This window comes from Cynocephalus volans, chromosome 12 (genome assembly GCF_027409185.1).
Source record: "Cynocephalus volans isolate mCynVol1 chromosome 12, mCynVol1.pri, whole genome shotgun sequence".
NCBI classification, from domain to species: domain Eukaryota; kingdom Metazoa; phylum Chordata; class Mammalia; order Dermoptera; family Cynocephalidae; genus Cynocephalus; species Cynocephalus volans.
This window is the reverse complement of record NC_084471.1, coordinates 84,491,229-84,513,939: the sequence shown is the minus strand read 5'-3', so window position 1 is coordinate 84,513,939 and position 22,711 is coordinate 84,491,229. Positions and strand designations below refer to the sequence as shown.

Sequence of the window (22,711 nt, the reverse complement as noted above, 5' to 3'; positions counted from 1 at the left end):
TTCTTTCCCTACCATCAATCTTCTATTGATTGCTTTACTTTGAGAACCTAAGTCAAAAATGGAAGGGACAATTATAATCATAATTCTAAAATGATTCAGAGGGTTGATTAAGGAAGTGTGGAAAGAATCTGAGTTTCTTAGAATCAGACACATCTACTATTAAGAATAATTCAGTATCACTTTGTAACATTTACTTAAAAGTCACCTGCTCAGAAAGACATTTGCTACTTAAGGTACATACAAGTATATGACACCTACATCCCAGATACTTCTCTCCCTTCCCACTTCATTTTTCGCCCTTAGTTCTTCCATTTAATATATCATATATTTTATCTTATTATGTGTCCTCTTCCTTCTAAAATATAATAAACTTGTCCATTTTGCTCACTACTGGATTCCCAGAACCAAGAAGGGTCAGTCCTGACCCACAGTAGGTGCTCCACAAATACATATGGGGAAGGGAGGGAGGGAATTAAATCCAAGAAGGAGAAAAGAAGAAAAATCATTAGTTAGCCTATTAGGGTAAATGATGTTCAAATACTACTTGAAGAATGATCAAATATTTATTTGTAGCAAGTAGAGATGAATGCGACTCTCGAATGAATTGCTAGCTCCCACAGGGAGAAACATAGCATTCTACAGTATAGAAGACTAAACAACTTGAATAAGGGGTAATATTTTCAGTCACTATCACACTTCTGCTAGCTATAGTCTGAAGAGACAGAACAATTCTATGAGGGTCAAGCTGACAATTTCAAATCAAAGAAATGCTAGGTTGGAAAATTATAGGGGTTCCTCAGTCTACAACAAAGTCAAGCATAGTTTTCAATAGATAATAATGATAAAGGCAAGTTTCCCAGAAAATGTCTCTTTCTATATAAGAATCTAGTATATTATAAAAGATAGTGTTATAAGCTGCGAAGAAAAAAATCCTTTTTTTGGTTTTGTTTTGTTTTTTTAAAAAAAACATGTATACGATCATTTACCATAGGAAAAAATACACTGCAGAAGGATTAAAGAGGCAATTTTTTCTTAATTAAAAAAAAGATTTTTCTGACCTTAGAATGGGGAATTAATTTTTAAGCATAAAAACATGAGATAAATCAAAGATCAAAGACATGTATGGATAGATTTAAACAAATAAATTAACAAATTTTTACATTAACATATAATAAACAAAATTTAAAGGCAAATGACAACATTAAGAATAAAAACTTGTGGCATAATAAAGGAAAAATATCTTTCTATATAAAGCTCATATAAACTGATAAAAAGAACAATACTCAAATTTTTAAGATGGGCAAAATGTAATGGTAATTAATAAAAATACAAATAGCTAACCAACATATGTATGAAAAAAATATTTATCCCCTTAATGATAAAAAAAAAAAGTAAAACTGCTTATCACATTGTTATATTAGGCTGTGGCCATGGTGAAAAAAGGTCCCATGCACTGCTAATGTCAGTGCAAACTTTATGAAGAGTAATTTAGCAAAACTTCATGCAAAAAACAAAAAATTAAAACTTTTCTGGCATATATTTTTGCTAAGTCCCTATGCATTGTCTGCATTGGGAGGTATACAGAAGGGGACAAATAGCAAAGTGTGCTCTCATGAAGTTTTCAACTTCGTCAGGTAAATGAAGATAATTTCAGATAGAGACCAAGGCTACAGACGAAATGTAACCCGTGTAAAAGACAATGACTGTGGGAGGGAATGCACGACGATACTTTAGGTGAATTGATTGCCTTCTGCATGTCAGGCACTATTCTAGGTACTGCAGCTCCTTGACGTGAAGAGACAAAATTTCCAGCCCTCATGAAGCTCACATTCAGTAGAGAACACACAGACAAACCACAAACGTGGGGGAAAAAAAGTCATAATGTGTTAGAAGAAAATAAATGCTAAGAAAACAGGACTGAGAAGTATAAGGCAGTGAGTGATGTAATTTACATCAGTCAAGGTAGGTCTCATTAAGAAGGTGACATTCTAGTGAAGAATTAAGGGAGGTGAGGGACAAGGATGTGAAGGAGCTCTGAAGTGCTGGGATTAGGCGGACAATAACCCCAAGGTGAGAATAAAAGGTTCTGGGAGTCTGGTGAACTGGGGGGAAAGGAAGAAAAGGTTTTCCAGGGAGTTTGGATTTGATTCCAGTTGCAAGGAGAAGCCCTGAGCAGTCTTAATCAAGAGAAATGGGGGAGGTGATCTGATTGCAGGGGAAAATATGCCAAGTGGACAGGCTAGTTAATAGTTTTTTCTGTAGTCGAAATGAAATTGTATGTATAAAGAAATGTCTTTAAACAAATGTTTGTGCCTTCTAACTCAATTTAATCTCTCGGAATTTATCCTTAGAAAACAATCTCACTCTCAAAGCAATTTTCCTGGCCTCCGTATCCTTCTGATTCAAGCACGGGCATGTACCACACACACTCACAGTGACACACAGACTCATTTTCTTTCCAGGTGTCCTCATTAACCAAATTATTTCTATCACCTTCCCTCCTCCCTTCTTACTGAGAGCCAGAAAGCTTTCATCACACCTATAGAAACAGGAGGTGGCAAGTTGGTTTTGTTGAACAAAGACATGTTTGCCTGTAGGTAAAGCGAAAAACGAGGGCTGAAGTGTTAGTAGCAAATCTTTTTAATCCTGCCACTTAAAAAGCCTTTAATGTATTTTGTTTTATTTCTTTTCATTCATCTTGCCCCATCACCACCCTGCTTTATTTTTAACCATTTCTGAAATCCTCTTCTACTGCATATATTCTTCTGGCATTCTGGCATGGTTCTGGGATGTTTGAAGAAGTTGGACCCTCTCCATCTTTTTTTTTTTTCTTCCCTAAATACTCTCTCTCTCCCCCCAACCCTCCCTCCCTCTCTCCCCTCAATCTTTAGTATATCTGCTTTGTGAATTTAAATTTTGAAAATATTAAGGGTGCTTAGAGAAAAAAAAGTCATGCCTATTACATGAGCCAACATTTTTGTGGTATTACTACCAAGTCAAAACTCACTCTTGATCATAAACCACCTACAGAGAAAAGGCTCCCAGCCCAGACTGTAAGTGCCAGGAAGATTTGCCTGACATCCTCCTCTCACTGTGGCTTTCTTCATAAATAGTCAGAACTGAGTCTCGACACATATGAGTCCCAGGGAGTGACAGATACTGAAAGGTAAATTTTGCTATATTGCTTGGTGAGACTTTGAGAACCCAAGAACATTCCAATTTTCCTCTATAGTCCAGTGGATATACTGGATTTGGAAAAAAGCCTCTGGGCTCTTCTAGTTCCACTTCAGGGCAACAGCCTACAATTCAGTGCACACACATGCCAGGCGCCAACATAAATAAGGCAAAGGAAAACAAGGTTCTATCCCAAGATTGAAAAACCTAGGCTTGCACGAAAAAAATTAAACCTTTATTACCATCAATTACAAGTTCTTTTTATAAAAAAAAAAAAAAACCACTCCATTGAATGTGTACTATTTCTTGAAATGAGACTGTAGAGGTGGAATTTAAATCACAGTTATTTAAAATTAATGTTAACTGAATTTTTAAAAACTTCTTAGAAAATACATAGTGGGTTGCATTCTCTATTCCCAACAGGTTTTCATTTCTTTCTTTCTGAGATGCAACTTAAGACCTGTTCCTAAAAGCTTCTCTAAATCAACTGAGCATTTATCTTACTGGAACAAGTAATTACATTCACAGAGCTTGTGACTGAGGTCAAGAAAAAGGGAATTTGTTGAATATACTGGGATGTCTCTCATTTCTTCAATTTGCTAAATCCAAAGGCACCTTTGGACTGAGAAGCCTGCCATGGTTCAGGTGCCAGCAGCTCTCTGGCCCACTGACTCTGCAATCAGCTGCTCCTTCCCCCAATATCCTCATTCAGGCTTTATCCTTGACTCTTCCTTCTTTCCTTACACATATTCCTCTGATGAAAACTTTCTGAGCAATTACAAGAGAAAATATTCTGTAATGTATTCATAGTTTAATATTCATATTAACAAATACATACATTATTATGTATGATATACCCTAGAGAAATTAATAATCTGAGACACATATATAAAATGCTGTTATGAGCAGTAGAGATGAAAAGTGTCATAAGAGAAATGAAGCATTACAAGAATTCATGATTCTACTCCATTGCCTAGTCCTGTTATTCCTTAGTGAATTCTTTTTATTTACACGGCTACCACAATCTAATCAGATATATTTACCAGATCTGTTTTGATTTAATATTAAACTAAATGATCTCCCTTTCTCTAATCTTCTCCCACCATGCCCTCCAGTCTGTGAATAGTGTATAAAACAAAAGAATTAAGTTCTTTCCTTGCTCAAAGCAACTAAAGCAGTACAGCTTGCAAAGTCTTTCAGAGTCCAGCTCCAACATGTCTTCCCACTCTTTTCCATATTTCTCCTTCTCTCCATGACCCCTCTATGAGAAATTTGTCTAGAAATGCAACTTGGTATGAAATCACTTAGAGCTATGAATTCCCAACCAGTCACTGCTTTTTATCAATGGGGGTAACGATCTCAAGAAACCACAAATGGGGCCGACCCCGTGGCGCACTTGGGAGAGTGCGGCTCTGGGAGCGCAGCAGTGCTCCCGCTGTGGGTTCGGATCCTATATAAGGATGGCCGGTGCGCTCACTGGCTGAGCGCGGTGCAGCCGGTCACAAAAATGACAAAAAAAAAAAAAAAAAAAGAAACCACAAATGCTAACATCTGTCAATTCCCTAGTATAAAAAGCAAGTAGTTGGAGTGGGTAGGTGTTAAATACAGCATAGTCCTAACATTTTATCTTATAAAATATTCACAGAACTAAAAACAACACCCTTTCATGTATAAATACTTCCAAAGTCCTTTGGCATGCATAAGTATTTCTGAACATGTACAAAGGAGAAATAGCTTCCTTACATTTTAACAATGCTCATTTTCTAATCTGAATGAGACAATTCAAAGAACGTATTGGATGGCCACTATTAACACCACTTACTGACCCCTATCATGGGTAACCCTCCCCTTTCTAAGTGCTTAACATGGATTGACTTGCATACTCATTGCAATCATTCATTCAGCTTAAACCACAGAAATCAGTTTTATGATTTCAGATCCAAGCCTGCTATCCATCTCAACCTCAAGTCCAGATTTACTTTTAACCTATATCTGCACATCCCCAACTTTGACTTTGATTCATGTTGCCAAGCAAATGGTCCTGGGTCACTCTTCCTCATTCCTAGAAGATTTTAGTGGCCATTTTCTTCAACATTATTCCTGTCATAATTCTTGCTGATTTGAATAGCTAGCTATACAGATGATAATTCCAGCACTGAAGATTCTCAGTTGCTCAAATTTCCTCCAATGATCTTGTCTTCCACTCGACCTCAGTCACACGTGTCAATGGACAGCTCCTAGTGACCTAGTCATTAGCAATAACTCCAAGCCTTCCATAATGTCAATTTCAAACACTTCTTTCTCCAAGCACAACCTTCCGTCCTTTCAGCTTCCCCCAACACTCCTCTATTCTTTGAGACTTGTAATTCATCTATCCTACTACGTTTTGTTTTGTCCCAAATGTAGTTGGATAGATTCTTTCATCTCATCCTTACTTCATTCCTTACCTATTTTCAGTTCCGATGATCCATCATTCTAATCACTTCTTCACACACACTCTGAACTCCCATATATGTTCACACACTTGGGAGAACCCCACTCTGATTAAATCCACTCTCCACCTGCTCTGCATCTACGTTAGTGTCTCCAGAGGAAAACATACAACTAAGCTAACTGGGAACTCTCTCTCTAAATTCATGATTATTCATTTCAGGGGACTTTATGTTGCCCTGCAATCCCACTATATCTTCCTAGTCAATTCACTATATCATTTTCTTTTGCTATTATTATTTTTTCAATTGTTTATGGGGTACAGTGTTTTCTTTCAATATATGCATACATTATAATGATCCACTCTGACATTTTTCTGGAGAAGTATTTCATACTTTCTTTTTCATAAAACCAAACCCTCTCACACAAACCCTTCTTTCATCTGCTGAGAAAACAGAAGCAATCAGAACAGAAATTTTACACACTCCCATCCCCATATGTACCCATACACCTGCACGCCTGCATCAGTATCTAAATATTGTGTCTTCCATCCAGCAACTACAGACGAACTGTACTCTGCTCCTAAGATCAACCCCTCCTTGTTGGGCACTAGGTCCCATCCCCTTTCTTCTATCAAAGGTCATTACTGTAGCAATTCTGCCTTTTTGCCCTTCTTCAATTTTCTTCCAACTCTTCCTAGTTGACCACTGGCGTTGAGTGTATTTGGTGGGGGGTGGGGGATAGGGCAGATGTGGGTGAAAAGGGAAAGCCTCTCCCTACAAGTCTATTACAGACTTCTAATTCTCCGACTGTTGTTAGTTTTTGATTAAAATCAAAATCCTATTAGCAAATAGACACTGGCAGTAGTAACAAGGAAGTTAAGAAAGATACTAACTCTGATGCTGGTCTTGGTCATCTCATACCCAGATCTTTACCTAGCAAGACACCTGAAAGTCTAGGGACCTTTGTTAAGGTAGGAGTAAATAGCTCAGAGTTCAAAATAATTTTGTGCACTTCTCCAATACTTAAGCACTTGTTCACAATCACAGGATGTTTTTTTAAACCAGCAACAGTGTACCTATGGGGTAGAAAAGATCCCCAGACAATTAAAACTCTCCTCTCTTTCAGCTTAATCTACCAACCAGAAGGAAAACACAATTGAACCCAGATATATAATGCTTTTTGCTAAATTCTTGCTGGATATATTAATGGGATAATGCAAGAATTTATCACCTGACTCAGATGCACAATCTGTTGAAGGTCTGAGTGGTGACAATTGTTTTGTTAAGGTTTTGCTTTTATTATTTGCCTGAAGTGAAGCAGGACCAATATTTGGAGAGAACATGTTAAAGATAAATACTGATGAAAGCCTGAGGACAAAATGTAACCTGTACCAAAGCAGCCATTATCAAAAGAGACCACAAATCCAGGATTAAAACAGCCTCAAGAAAAGTCAGTTTTACCCTACCCCTGCCCAAGGGAGAACTTGTTCTTACACAATCTTGCATGTTAATATATATAAAAACTAAATGAAATACAACACTAAGGTTTTCTCTTTCATGATGCACACTCACCACTCCCAATCCCCATCTAAAGAAAGAGGCATTGTTTTTATAATATCTGAAAATAATTTACCTTTGATTTTGGATTGGATCCAGTCCAAGAAGACCCTTACCCTGTTAAATATAACTGGTTTCCATGGCTGGACACAGTTACTTCTCCAACTGACAATGTCATAGAGGACAAAGGGACCACTTTCATGTCTACATACTAATGGCCCACCAGAGTCTCCCTGAAACACCAAGAAAACATGTCCCAGAAAACCGCTTTAATTTGAAGCTCCTGCTTTCGATTTTTAGAACAGAAATGACCAGTTTATTCATAATGCGTTTAATTTTTGGAAGGTTTGTTCTTTGTCAATTCGTATATCCCAGATACTTAATTATACCTTCACTTTTTTTTGCAAGAGAACAAATAAAATCTGTGGACAATCAAATGGTAATTTGATCCCAGGGTCAAGATAAAGCCTACTTCAAATAATAAAAAAAATAATTACTAACTCTTCCCAGCCCCAACAGAGGGGTAAATTCTTTAAATAATATCATCAGTTAGTGAAAGTAATATCTGAAATTTCAAGCTGTATCTTTTTAAAATAAAAATGTGATTAGGAAACTGCAAAGTGGCTCAACTTGATCCAACACAAGAAATGGGCTACCTGTTGCTTTACGGTAATCAGGTGGCAACTTCTGTAAGTAGTGTTTTCCCTATCACCAGTCACTGGTTGATACAATCCATACAGATCAACCAAGAAGTAGAATAGGACGAATGTAGAGGAATTAGAAGAGAGTGTTGGCGGTAGGGTGAAGAAAAAAGTTAAAGGTTGTCTAGTATTTATTAAAATGTATTCGTCCTAATTTTATTTCAGCTTACCTGTAGATTCCTGTTACACAATTTTAGAGATTTTAAGGGCTGAACTGATATCAGATGTGGAAACATACACAGAAAGAAGTGATCTGTTCCCTTTCGCACACATAGCTAGTGGCAGCAATAGAACTGAGCCCATGTCACCTGCCAGAGTCCAGTGCTCTTTTCTCTCCACCAAAGGCAAAAATACTATTCAACAGCATCAAGAAGCTCAAATAGATGGGAAGTTATCTTATCAGTCCTACCCCAAAATACTTGCTTTGTTGAAATTAAATTATAAGCAGAAAGGAAGATTTTGAAGAAAAGTGATATTGTTACTAAGGGTACCAAAATATATACATTGCACATATCCACCTATTAATTAGCACTAACATCTTATACATGTCTCTCTGGGCTCAATGTGACGGTCGGTAGCAACACCCAACAATGCACTTGTTTTTGCATATTTCCATTTATATCACATGCCCCACTGAAGGGCAGGCATTACATCATATCCATCTTTGTATCCTAGGGGCCGTAGTACAATACCTGACACATAATAAATGCTTAATAGATGTTTCCTTAATAGATGAAGTGCTCTGAAGAAGATACATCAAAAACAAGCCTTAAAACATACCAATTTTCATTATTTTTAAGGTAATCTTTCCAATCAGGCCTTTTGGAAAGAGGGAGATGGACACAAATGCATGTAAGACCAAACTAAATGCTTTATTTAATTTTCTTATAAAATAAATTGATAATCAACCACAATGTATATCGACAAAATAAAATTAAAAAATAAAAAATAAATAAAAAATAAAAATAAAAAGCTAAAAAAATAAAAATAAAATAAAATAAATTGAGCTGAGGGCACATGTTTGAGATCTGTTTATTTTATATGGAGAATTTCAAGAAGGAACCCTAAATTGGGAATAAAGAGGTAGAATCTCTAGTCTGTAATGTAAAACAATTAACATTTTCTCTGGGCCTCATTTTTTTCATATAAAGAAAGGTTATACTCAAGAACCCCTTCCAGTTTGAAAATAATGCATTCTGTCAGGATTTTGGGGGGGTTTAAAAAGTTTTTTTTAATGATTCGTCCTTTCAGTGCCAACACATATCCAACGCATAATTTTTCAGGTAATTCCAAGTATCCCATGATATAAGGAGCCTGTCTAATTTATTGCCAACACTTATCACAGGGTCTAGCACATGGTAAATATTCACAAACAAATGGGTATTTTTTATTTAAAAAATTCAGTGCCTGCTGCGAGCCAGGCTTACCAACTGAGCAAGACAGAGTATAAACAAATAAGATGGTGAATAGTAGCTATAAAGGAAACATTCAGAGCAGATGGTGGAGAATAAAGGCAGGTATATGCTGGGCCTACATGTGCACACGTGTGTTTGCAGTTTCAATGACATTTGAGCTGAAACATGAAGGATAAGAATGAGCCAGATTTTCAAAACCTGGAGGAACAGTATTTTATGTAGAAGACATATCTGGGCTAAAAGCCCTAAGATAGGCAGGACATGGCAATTTGGGCGGTTAGAAGGCAATCAGTGTGGTTGAAACATAGTGAGCAAGGAAGAAAACAGTATGAAGTAGATCAGAAAAGTTAGCAGGAACAGGACATACTATCTATCACTGCATAGGTCAAAAGAACTTGGAATAAAAAAATCTAAGATCAGGTGAGCAAAGAACAGCAGGATTCTACAGCACACATCTAACCCCCCATGTCTCCACATTCCAGCACTGTTACTTTGGCCTTCCTGAATGAGAAATTACACTAGCAGGTTCATTACCTCTGAGCACACACGGGAGGGGAGAACCGAATTACCTGATAGAAGTATTAGAGTTCATTTTGTCAAAGCAAGTTTCTAAAGTCACCCTTTCAGTAATTCAGTGTTCTTTGTAAAAGAAAGCTAGCCACTTTTACTTGTCAGAATCTCAGCTTCTATTTTCCTTTCCTTGTATTGCCAGTGAATTTGGCCAAAGTGACAGTAGCTGAAATAACAGGTGCCAACTGAGATCATGATATTTGGATCACCTATGACATGGATCTCTCTAAACCTCCCTCTTATTCTTTTCTTGCTCTGGACACAAATTAAGACCATCCCTTAATGTTAGATGCTGTCAGATATGACAGAGACAACCCACCCGTTTGTGACTTCTGTGATTCAAGGCAGAAAGAAAAAACATCCCTTGAATTCCACTACGGACTAAGGGGAAGAATGAACACATTAATGTAGAGTACTTTTCTATCTGATTTTTATAAGATAACATTTATGTACTCCAGCAGACAGCGGGCGTGCCTTTCCCATATCCCTCAGATCTCATAGTCCACGTCTGGCTCTGTGCCCAGCGGCTCCTCCCCACTCTCCCGCCCCACTCATGAGTCAGTCCAAAGTGTGGGAAATGCTGAGGAATTAACAACACCCTTCCACGGTAGTCCTCAAACTAGGATGTCTGGGAAGTAGTGTATAAATATCCCAGCTTCCTCACTCCTCAGCTGGGATAAATGTGCCACATGCGTTGTGCATCACTGCCCAGAGTTTCCCTGCAGGACTGAGCTCGAGTCCCTCGTGGTGGTAGCTGGCATCATCACATCCTAGACTGGCTGCCTCCCGTCCCCTGTACCATTGGTTTGCTGTCTTACCGGTGATACCCACACTTCCTAAAACAGACCATCGCACTTGAATCCTTGTCTCAGGGTCTGCTCTGGGGAATGCCAATTAACATATGCAACATTAAGACAAATTTAAGTAGTGCTTGTCGCCATGAAAGGAAGGATTTAATTACAATAAACTCATTCAGTGTTGGGGGGGGCCTCCTCCTCGCCTGTTTTCACATGGAAGGACTTCCATCTAGATTAATCGCCGGTTGCTTCTCCCCATGGCGATGGCGTCCATTGGTTCATGTTTCTTGCCTGAGTTGGGGTGGGGGGTGGAGGAACTATCAAAAAGCTGCAAAAGCAGATGGATTCTTTCTTCCCTCTCTACCTCTGACCAGTATGAGTAATAAGGCGTGGGTCTGCCCTACAAACCCAAACATTCCCTCAAGTGAACTGCCCAAATCTAGACTAGGGATTGGAGGTGAGCATGCAGAGTACTGGAAACGCTTAGGTTGTATATGTAAAGTCACATTCCTCAGTTGACTTTTTGAATATTAAAGCTGGTATTCTGCAATCCACTCATCCATATTCTGTCTTTTTCTTAGTTGATTCTGAACTTGCCAATAGCATGCTTGCCCAACTGACATGTGAATAGATCTGGACAGCTTTGTGCTGCTATAATCTCACTGAAATCAAACTATTGCTTTGTGATTTTTCACTGAATATAAAAAACACTTTTTCAAAGGTTTTGTTGTCCTCTTCGTGACTATCTTAATCTGCAATGGAGAATTGAGAGTACACCGGAGATTAGTAATAATTTAAGACAATAAGACTTTTAAGTAATAAGTAGGATACATAAATTTAGAACCTTTATTGCTCATTTTCCTTTTCCCAAAGCCTTACATGGATCTGAACACATCCTCCCACTCTCAGGCCTGGGTAGCGAAGCTGCCTTCTCCTACCTTCTCATGGGCTTCTCTGTGTCCCCATTGGCCTTTCTGGCTGCACAGCTGCTGCTGGCCATTCCCAGTCACCTCAGCAATTTTGGATTAAGTAACTTACTTTTCCTGTTCCACTGGCCTTTGTGTAGGGATGTGGTGTGATGTTTGAGGTACAGGTCAAGTTGCTTATCCATGGCTTTCACAGTGGTTTCCTCCTGCCTAAGGAGACTCTCAGCAGATGACAACCTTCTATCTTCCTGTGCAAAATCAGAATCCTCTCACCCTGCAGAAATCTTTCCCTCCAGACACTGCAAAGCCAGCACAGAGCATCTTCTCGGTGATCTCTCTTGGAAGAGCAGAATAGTAAGTGCATTCACAGACCTCTTTCTACCACGGGCACTTGAATCTGCTGTAGGCAACTTGCTAGGCCACCATCTAATTAAGAAACAGACTCAGAGAGATAGCTGGATGAAGCAAGCAACAAGTGACGTACAAGAAATACGTAAGTTCAGACCTGCTCTGTACCAGCATAATGGCAGTCATTCAGTTTTGCCTGAGTTGATGTAGAATATTGAATAAAAAAATACAAGTGTTTCATGCCTCATGTCTTCATTTGTACATTTGGTATCTTTTAAAGGGAGGACATTGGCAGGAGAACAAGACTAGAAACATTTTTTCTAGCTTATTTCTTATTTAAATTTTAGTATATCAAATATTGCTACATAAGAATTTAGAAAAAAATTTAGCAAGAAATGGCATTATATGTGACTTATGTGGTTATATATATTTATTAAAATACATATTATTTAAATATACACTTACAAATATATAATATATGCTTATATGATATCCTAATATAAACCAAAATCATATTCTTCTTTTTCCTCTATGAGGGTAGTTCAAAAAGTTCATGGAAAAATGGAATTAAAATATGAATCTTTCTATGAACTTTTTGAAGACCCCATGTATCACTGAAGTCTAATCTTGTCTCCAATTTACATTAATACTATTAATGAACACTAAAGAATTTCTTCACATACTGGACCCTCAGGCAGGCCTATGTTAACATGTGTTCTGCATGACTTATTCTATCATTGTAGATTTATGGCTACTTAAGAAAAGTTAAGTTTAGTATTTTGTAGCCCTACAAAATAGGAAAAATAAATTGGGAAAAATAAAAATTACATTTATGCAGTACCTTAATATTTATAAAGCCCTTTCTTCCAACATTGCGAGGTAGGTTAGTAACACTGATCTCATGAATACAAAAAGCCAGACCTCTGAAAATTTGATCTCATAGATCTTATGGGACAGAACTAACACTCGAGCCTAGGTCCAATTCTTCATCTTGCATTCTTTTCAATGTACTAAATATCCTCTTTTCAGGGACCATCCCTATCAATGTGGCTGGCCATGTCTCAAAACTCAAGAATACATTTGTCACAACTAGAAACTGAATTCATCTTCTATAAGACGGTAAGCACTTTTCAGTAATCCGGTCATCGTGGTGTTGGTGAAAACTGAAGGTGTTAGAGAGCAGGCATGTTTATTCAAGTGCTTTGAAGTCAGTAAGTAAGTGAATAGTTACTGAATGGTTACTCTATGCCACGTACATTTCTAGCCCTGGAGAGAGAGTGGCGAATGACAGATCTGCCTCCAAGAGGCTCCCACTCTAACGGGTCAGAGGTAGAAAATGATGACATAAAGTAATGCCAAGTACATTTAAGTGCAATAAGATGATAAAACTGGGTAGTGCAGAATATGACAGAAGGGCAGTCCCACTGCAGCAATGTTATCAGAGAAAGGAAGGGACGTTGCAGTTGAGAACGGAATGATGAGGATGTAGCCTTAATAAGAGTGTTCCAAGTGGGAGGAAATGAATTGCAGAATTTCACCAAGCAGAACAAGGTTGGTATTTAAGAGAAAGAAAGAAGGCCACGGTGCCTAAAGATTAACCAAGGGGACAGAAGAAATGATGTCGGAGGGTAAGTGGAGGCCAAATCACATAGAGGTTTCCAAGCCAGGCTAAAGAGTTCATGTTTTATTATTTATTTATTTATTTGGTTTTTTTTTTTTTTTTTTTTTTTTTTTACAAAAAGAGTTCATATTTTATTTTAACTGTAATAACAAGCCATTCAAGAAAGAACTGAGCCATGCTTATCTTCAGTCCTAGCTTTGATATTTATTAGTCATGGGATACTAGCAAGTTACTTAAACCTTTGGGATGTAACCACCTCGTTTGTAAAATTGGTATGATAAAAGCTCCTCATATGGTGGGTATGAGGATTTTATGAAAATGTAATTTGGCTGCAGGTAGCTGCTAACGTGAACACAGTAAGCAGTCAAAGATAAATTCCCTTCTCCTTCAAGCTCACAGATTCCAAATAAAGAACACAACAAATATACAAGGAAAATGGTCTTATACAGGGAAAGAAAAACAAATTTAGGTCTTTAAGAACTCTATAATCTAGCCCAGGGGTTAGCAAACTATTGCCAGAGGGTCAATTCTATACCATCCCCCAAATCAGGCCTATTTTGTACAATTCATGAAATAAGAATGGTTTGTACATTCTTAGGTGATTACAGAAAATCTAAAGAATATTTCATAACACATGAATATTATGCACAATTTAAGTTTCATACATAAAGTTCTACTGACACATAGCCATCCCCATTTTGTTCCACATTCTCCATGGCTGCTTTACACTGCAATAGCAGAGTTGAGTATTTGCAACAGAGACCATATGGCCTGTAAAGCCTAAAAGACTTGTTATCTGGCTCTTTTTTTATTTATTATATATTTGCTTATTTTTGTTTTATTAATATATATATTTTTTACATTCCATGTTGTTGTAGAGCAGTTGGGAGGGAGGGGGAAAAGGGAAGGAAATGGGATGGAAGGAGGAGGAAGAAGGATGGGTGGGATTGAGGCCTATGGCACCCCCTCATTCCCACAGGGGAGACTGGGGGGCTTCCAGCAGTGGGTTGGTCCTTGCCGGGCTGGGTGCAGATGTCAGGGGAGTGTGGCAAAAGCCCTTGTCCCCCACCTCCTCAGCTCAGGAAACCAGGGCCATTCTTGCTGAGGCTCAGTGGTCATTTCTGGGTTTGTTGCTCATGTTGCGGGGGCGTGACCTAGGCCTAAGGCCCCCCACCACTCCAGCTTGGGAGAGCCTGGAGCGCTTCCTGCAGCGGCTTGGTGGTTGTTGCTGGGGTGTTTGTGCTTGTTGGGGGGTGTGATGGAGGCCCCCACCCTTGGGACTGGGTGTGGGTGTTGGGGGGACAAGGCTGACCCCCAGCCCTGCCCCCTTTCTGGCTTGGTAGCCCAGGGGACTTCTGGTCCTTCTAGGTGTTACAGGTGTTCTTTGGTGAAATGAGACCTTTACTAGTTAATATCAAACTTTGTCTCTGATTGTGTACTTTGTTTTTTCTTTCAGTTCTGTGTTGGATTATTTGCTGTTTCCACTACTCAAACTCTGTGCAGGAACTAATTTGTTGTCCTTTGCTTACTTCTAAAATGGGGGAACTTCCTGTGGGGACCAGCATGTGAGCTCTGTGGTTGAGCTAAATTGTTGCTTTGCTGCTGATTCCCTAGAGAAGGCTTTTTGTGCAGCTCAGATTTTAATGGTTGACTTTTTAGGTACTTCTGGTTCTAGTGAAATTCGGTGCACCTGGGTTGTGTAGAAACACTGGTCTGGGCCTGAGTCTTTTCAGTAAACTGCACCACATGCAATTCTATATCCCTGGCCAATCTCCTCTGAGTGGTCCTGTGCTGATTGGGGGGCAGATCAGCTGTCCTTGCTGTGCCCAGTGTTCCCCCAGTGGGCCCATCTCCCCCACTGTCTGTGTTCCAAACACTTCCCACGGGATGGGCCGTGCTCTAGTCCCTTGTGATGACTCACTGGCCTCTGAGTGGCTCCATTTTACCAGTTGTTGTGGCTCCTCGGTCCTATGTGGGTCCATGGGAACCCTGTTAATGGTCTTGCTGGCCTTGGGACCGCCAAGGCCCTCTTCTCCCCTGCCACCTCCAAGCAACTTCATCAGAAGGGCACAGCTGTGGCTTTTGTCAGCTCCTGCTCTGTGCACTCAGCAGCTCCAGCCTGGACACAGCCAGGGCTCGCAATGGTCAGAGCAGTGTTTTCTTTCTCTCATCATGACTTCTTCTGCCTTCATGCACTCCATAGGTCTCTCCTCTTCCCGAGCTCTAGAAGCCCCAATTTGGCTGTCATTGCTTTTATATAGTTGTAAATTGGTTGATTTGTGGGACAGAGTGATGCTGGGGACTGTCTATTCCAACATCTTGACCAGACAATTATTTGGCTCTTTTCTAAAGAAAAGGTTTGCTGACCTGGATCTAATCTGTTTATAATCTAACTTATCCTGAGGAAAATATTTAAAATAGCTCATTCTCTAATCACTTGCTGAGCTATTACAGCTAAATAAAATATGGTTTCTATCTTTCAGAAAGAGGAGGGGCTAAAGCAGATACTGCTTGCTATCATGTCCATGATCTATTTCCAAAAATAAGAACCAGCAGTAATGTTCATGAGAAAGTAAAAGATTTACCTGTGCTAATGCTTCCCCATCCGGTCACAGCACAGATCTCGGAGGAAAGCAGAGGCTCTGTGCCGTGTGGGAGACACACTGGCCTCACCTCTGAGTTGTATTCCAGAGGAAAGCTCAGTCGTATTAGGGCAATGTCAGAGTCATAGCTCTGCATATCAAGGTCTTTATGAACCAGGATGTGTTTGGCTCTTCTCACCTGTATCAATGGCAAGCAAGCCAATTAATTATAAGATAAAAGTCAAAGAGTCAAGCTACTTCCTGGCATAATGGTCCAAAATAAACCCTAAATCTCTCTATTTCCATACATCAATGAAGATGACTGTGTTCTAAATTTAAAAGAGCAATCTTGGTTTATAACTTGCAGGAAACCGTGAACCATTTTCTGAGAATTGATGGTCCTGGAGAAATAAAACTATATAGACCTGTGTAAATGGACCTGAATTTGCACTTCCTGATGACCCATCTCACCAAATTCTCAACTTAAAATGTGATCTAAAATAGCATCTGTAGATGTAGTTATAAATGATAAGTACAAAAGAGGGCTAGGAAATTAGTAATTACATATTTTAGCTAAAGGTATTCCCTGGCATGTGACAACATTTAGAGCACAGAGAGAATGGCCTTTAAAAGCATTTCTCACCTGCTCAGTTGATTCTGTCAGGGTTCTGTCATGGTCCCTAATGATAATAGTCCAGAAGAGTGGATAATTTTCTTGGAGAAAAAAGAACAATGAAAGTTTGACGTGAAAATACATTTTGGGTTTTTTTTTTTTTTCGATTTTTATGTAGTTTTTATTCATATTTGTTATTTTTTCATAAGTCAATCTTTGCAATTCTTTTTATTTTTTTAGGTCTAAACCCATATCGCCCTACGACATGCACTGTTCAGTTCAGCCAGGTGACACTCACTCCCGTCTGGGTGCCTCAGGGTGATCTCCCAACAAAGGGTGCCACACAGCCTCCTGATCTATGGAAGGAAGAGCTCTTAATTGTGTATCTTTCCCCCTTCTTTGGGCCATAAATATCTTTGAAGCCCTTACCAAATATTGCCAAAGGCTATTTTTAAGTTAAAAAGAAAAATTAAACCTTAATTTCACAGTGATATAAGAATACATTTAAAAAATTACATTTGTCATGAGTAGCTTCTGGCCTATGTTTTACTGTTCAAAATTATCCAGATACCTCACAGAGCTATACCTCAAATTTTCATCTTTTATCAAATCATCAGAATTGATGAAACTTAGGCTAGAAAGAATTTATCAGTTAAAAAATAGGCCAAACTCACCTAAGGTGTTAGAAATTAGGGTCTGATTACTTTTTAAGGACTGATGACTGGAAAGGGCAGCAAAGGGGAGCTGCTTGGTATTAGTAATATGTTGTTTCTTGATCTGGGTGTGGGTTACACGAGTGTTTACTTTGTGAAAATTTTTCTAACTGTAAATTTAAGATGTATACACTTCCAATATACTTGTAAAAAGATGCTAAAAAGCATGAACCAACACCATTAATTTGCCATATCACGATCTCCACCTGAAAAATATCTGAGGAAAGAGTCCCTCAGCTGCCACAAACACACTGTCACTTCTGCTTGGAGATTAATTCTTTTTTTTTTTTTTCCCAAAACTTTCTTCAGGAAAAGTAAAGTCATTCAAATTATTTTTCAATACACTTTATTCAAAGGACTTTCTTAATGCACGTAAGCATCTTCTCTCTAGTCATAACCGTGCTCATTTCAATTCCTTACATGATGGGTTGGACTTATTCATGTGTTGCAATATGCCTTTATTAAGGGAGCTAAGTCAGGCAAAGTGCTCGGCACGTACCTTGCAGATGGTAATGACTCCATAATGGTAGCCATTAGCATTGTTATTATCTGCCATGCACTCTAGTGCAAAGACTAAACTTTATTTTCAAAGTCACCCTCTAACTTATTACTTGGTAGTGAAGAAACTTACTTCTTAAAGCTATTCTACTTCTTTGTATGGAAGACAGTATACACGATACAATGAAATAATAAAAATCATGGTAGAGTTGATAATGTAGATCACTAAAAGAGAACGCTGGGTAAAAGGCACACGACAGAGCCCCTCAGTATCCATGGAGGATCGGCTCCAGGGTCTCCCTTGGACACCAAACTCTGTGAGTGCTCAAGTCCCTGATATAAAGTGGCATCGCATTTTCATATAACCTATGCACATAAATCATTTCTAGATTACCTGTAATACCTAATGTTATGGTAAATAGTTGTTATACTTTATTGTTTAGGGAATAATAACAAGGAAGAATATCTGTACATGTTCAGTACAGACACAATTTTTAAAAAATATCTTTGATCTGCAGTTGGCCAAACCCACACATCTAGAACCCACAGATACGGGGGAGGGCTTGACTGTGTCCTTTATAATGCAACAAAGCCTGAGATTTTTCCAACAGTGGGAAAATATCTCAAGGTATCAAATGATAAATTTCTTCACCCTTTCTTTCCACCTCCCTATAATCAATTTTCCTCTCTCATATCCTTAGGGTCTTATCCCCAACCCAACAACGAGACATGTGTCACTTACTGCTATGGCAGAAGAAAGAGCCACTATTGAATTACAGAAAGAAATAAGCAAAAGTTGAAAAAGCTGATTTAGGTTTGAGAAAGAAAGATTCCAAAGTATATCTGCAGAGTGAATTTAGTCCCCTCCAGTAACTTAAAACTCCTACATGAGCACAAAGACCAGTGTGGAATTAGGAAAATGAGAACACCAGATTTTCCCTAAGTGTGGAACACCACCAGGGAGCTTGTTAGAAATACAACTTCTCAGGCCCCACATCAGACTTAAGGACTTGCAAACACTCCATGTAATTCTGGTGTGTGCTAAAGTTTGAGAACAAATACTTAGGGTAACTAGTGCTGGGGAAGCTGTATGGGAGGGGTACTATATTGCTGTCAGTACTTATCTTCAGAACACTACCAAACAATGTCAGCTAGTCTGTCACCTGGGGACCTGCAGCAAAAATGAGGTCTGTCTCAGCTCCCATATTTTGCCTATCTCCCCAACTGCCCTATCTTCCATGACAAACTGCCCTTTTCAATGGATGTGGATACTTGGAAGCCCCCTTCAATGGCAAGTGGAGCCCTGATGTCTACGAGGTGGAAGAAGGTGAGGCAGAGAGATACAAGTCCATGAAGGAATCAGCTCAAGAGTTCCCACAAAGGCAGGTATGAGTGGGGTTTTTTTTTTTAAACACCAGCATATTAAAACATTTCTGGTGAAAAGATCTGTACACTTCAAGGATTAGCTTTAAAAAGACCTTTCCCTGGTCAAAGAAATTAGGCGACAATGAAGAGGTAAAAAAAATGAGGCATACAGACATTTTCCATATCAGCATAAGACAATGTTATGTACAAAAACTTATGAAATATATGTCACATATATAAATACCATAAAATACATGCATATGTGATTAAATATTAATGGAAAATCAGGCAAAACATTCTTAATATTGATTACTTCTAAAGAAGAATGGGTTAGTGAAATGAGGAGAGTAGTTTAGATTTTACTTGATAACTTGCTCTAAGTGCCTTTTTTCCAAAAGCATTACTATTAAATATTTTTAAAGAAATCAAGTAGTTACTGATGAAATTAGATGCAAAATCTTCTTGTGGTTAACTTAAATGGCTCACACACATTTACAGCTGACTGTGTTTATTAATCTTAGTTGGCACATCAAGTTGAATATATGTGTTGAGAATGGTTTTGCTTGTTCTGTATCTTGCTGCAAGGTGTCATGGTACATCACATAAGTTCATGACTAGACCGCACAATTTGAAAAGGGAATCTATCACAGCTTCTTTTGTGCCTCTGACTTCAATACTAATATTTGTCTTTTCCAATACATTAATTTTGACTCCATCAGCTACTGTTGAGGGTTTTTTTTCCCATGGTACATAAAAATGTACTTTAATAGAATTGTTATAAAATGGACTTCTCCAAAGCAGGAGAAATGGCCTTGAATGAATTCCATGTTGTACTGGATTAGAGTTAGAAACATCATATGAACTCACATTTAGATTAGTATAAATACAGATAGATATGATTATACATACCTATATTTTCTAGATCAGCTGAGAGAGCCTAGAAGCCATGTCACCCTAGTAGTGACTAGTTTACCCAGCACCCAGATGATTTCTCACACCATTCTCCAATACAATGATGGGGGCTCCTTAGAGAAATGGCTGATTCTGTGACTGAGCAGAGAATACACAAGATGAGCCTAGAGCATCTTGTAGTGTCACACAAAGATGGGAGCATATCAGAGAGACACAGAAGCCAACTTGGAAGAGCTCACAATACCAAAGCTGAAACAATTTGATCAACAAAATAAATATGTAGTAATTACAAAAAAAATCCCTGAATTCATAATGATACAGAAGATTTGATAAGTAAATGAGGGAAAAGACAAATCTCCCATGCAGAAGACTTTCATATAATTGATATAGATACTTCCTGCTCAAAAGAGATAGAGCTTACTGCCCTACCCCTTAAGTGTGGGCTATCCTTAGTGACTTGCTTTCAAAAAGTATGGAAAGAGGGAAAATGTTACTTTACAATGGAGGAAACTGGAAACCACTACCTCAGCCAGATCATCAACATTAGCATCAGTGATGTTATGTTGACAGAAGGCACTCTTGGTATGATGTGATAAGAATGGTATGTTTCTTCTGTGGTCTTTCTCCCCAGAATCCATAACCTCAGTAAAACTGTGAGAAAAATATCAAACTCAATTGAGGGACATTTTACAAGATACCAGAGGTATACTCCTCAAAATGGCCAAAGACATCAAAACCAAGCAAAGCCTGAGAAACTTACAGCCAAGAGAAGCCGAAAGAGACTTGACCACTAAATGTAACGGGGTGTCCTAAATGGCAGAGGGAACAGAAACTACAAAGACCTGGAGACATGAGCGAGCTCAGCATGTCTGAGCAATAGAAAAGCAGTGGGGCTGGCCCCCTGCAAGCAAGATGGGGTCAAGATGGGGTCTGAGAGACAGGGAGTAGTTCCTGACCCCATCTGCAACCATGTGGGGAGCTTTTCAAAAATACCCGTGTCTAGAACCTACCTACAAGTGACTGACTTAACTACTCTGGACTGAAAACAAATAAGTTATAGTTATACACAGCCACATAGCTTAATCTACATAGCACACTGTGAGGATAAAAAGCAACTCACAGAAGAATATAAACTACACTTCTGTTATATAAAGATCAAAACCAAGGAAAACCAAGCAATGTACTGTTTTAGGGATACATGTGTTAAAGCAAAAAAAAAAAAAAAAAGCATAGGTAATATGAATACAAAATTTAGCTAATTTAGCACAGTGTTACTTCTTGGGAGGGACTCTAAGAGGTCTTGAAAGGTTAGTGTAAGGATCGTTCCTGAACTGGATGGTGGGAACACCAATGTACATTAAATTAAATTAATTAAATTTAATTATTGTAACTTAATTCCATAAACTACATTTATATTATGTACATTCTTTCATATCATAGTTCATAATATAAAAACGTTTTTAAAAGTTAGCCAAAATTTTAGTTCCTTTAGAGGTCCAGTGATCAAGGTGGTGGATTCTATTGTGCTGTCCACTGAAATGAACCATGTTTTAGGAAGAACAATGCTTTTTAAAAAAAAATTTATTTATTTATTTTTAAATTTTATTTTATCAATATACAATGTGGTTGATTATTGTGGCCCATAAGTGAAACCTCCCTCCCCCCTCCCCCTCCCTCCGAACAGCCTCATATCTGTTTGCTTGTCGTAACAACTTCAAGGAACTGTGATTGTTGTGTCTTCTTCCCTCCCCCACCAGTTTATTGTGTATTTATTTATTTTTAGCTCTCACAAATAAGTGAGAACATGTAATACTTCTCTTTCTGTGCCTGACTTGTTTCACTTAATATAATTTTCTCTAGGTTCCATCCATGCTGTCGCAAATGGCACCATTTTATTCTTTTTTATAGCAGAGTAGTATTCCATTCTGTAGATATACCACAGTTTCCTTATCCACTCATCTGATGATGGACATTTGGTCTGGTTCTAACTCTTAGATATTGTAAATAGTGCTGCAATAAACACTGGAGAACAGGTATCCCTTCAGCACAATGATTTCCATTCCTCTGGGTATATTCCCAGCAGTGGAATCCCTGGGTCATATGGTAGATCTATTTGCAATTGTTTGAGGAACCTCCATACCATTTTCCATAGAGGCTGCACCATTTTGCAGTCCCACCAACAATGTATGAGAGTTCCTTTTTCTCGGCAACCTTGCCAGCATCTATCATTCACAGTCTTTTGGATATTAGCCATCCTAACTGGGGTGAGATGGTATCTCAGTGTGGTTTTGATTTGCATTTCCCGAACGCTGAGTGATGTTGAGCATTTTTTCATGTGTCTGTTGGCCATTCATATATCTTCCTTTGAGAAATGCCTATTTAGCTCCTTTGCCCATTTTTTAATTGGGTTACTTGATTTTTTGTTGTAAAGTTGTTTCAGTTCCTTGTATATTCTGGATATTAATCCTTTGTCAGAAGTATATTTTG

The 22,711-nt window shown here is 38.4% G+C and overlaps 1 protein-coding gene across 1 annotated transcript in view; it reads right to left on the bottom strand.

The window, feature by feature from the left end:
* The window catches only part of OVCH1 (ovochymase 1), a gene marked incomplete at its 5' end in the record, with an annotated part of 73,527 nt that overhangs the window by 32,660 nt on the left and 18,156 nt on the right, over nucleotides 1-22,711 (bottom strand). The window contains 8 exon segments of the mRNA XM_063115698.1: nucleotides 3,075-3,299; nucleotides 6,838-6,932; nucleotides 7,242-7,396; nucleotides 11,846-11,948; nucleotides 11,950-11,998; nucleotides 16,127-16,322; nucleotides 16,767-16,837; nucleotides 19,786-19,793. Of these exon segments, the coding sequence (XP_062971768.1) occupies nucleotides 3,075-3,299; nucleotides 6,838-6,932; nucleotides 7,242-7,396; nucleotides 11,846-11,948; nucleotides 11,950-11,998; nucleotides 16,127-16,322; nucleotides 16,767-16,837; nucleotides 19,786-19,793 (902 nt within the window).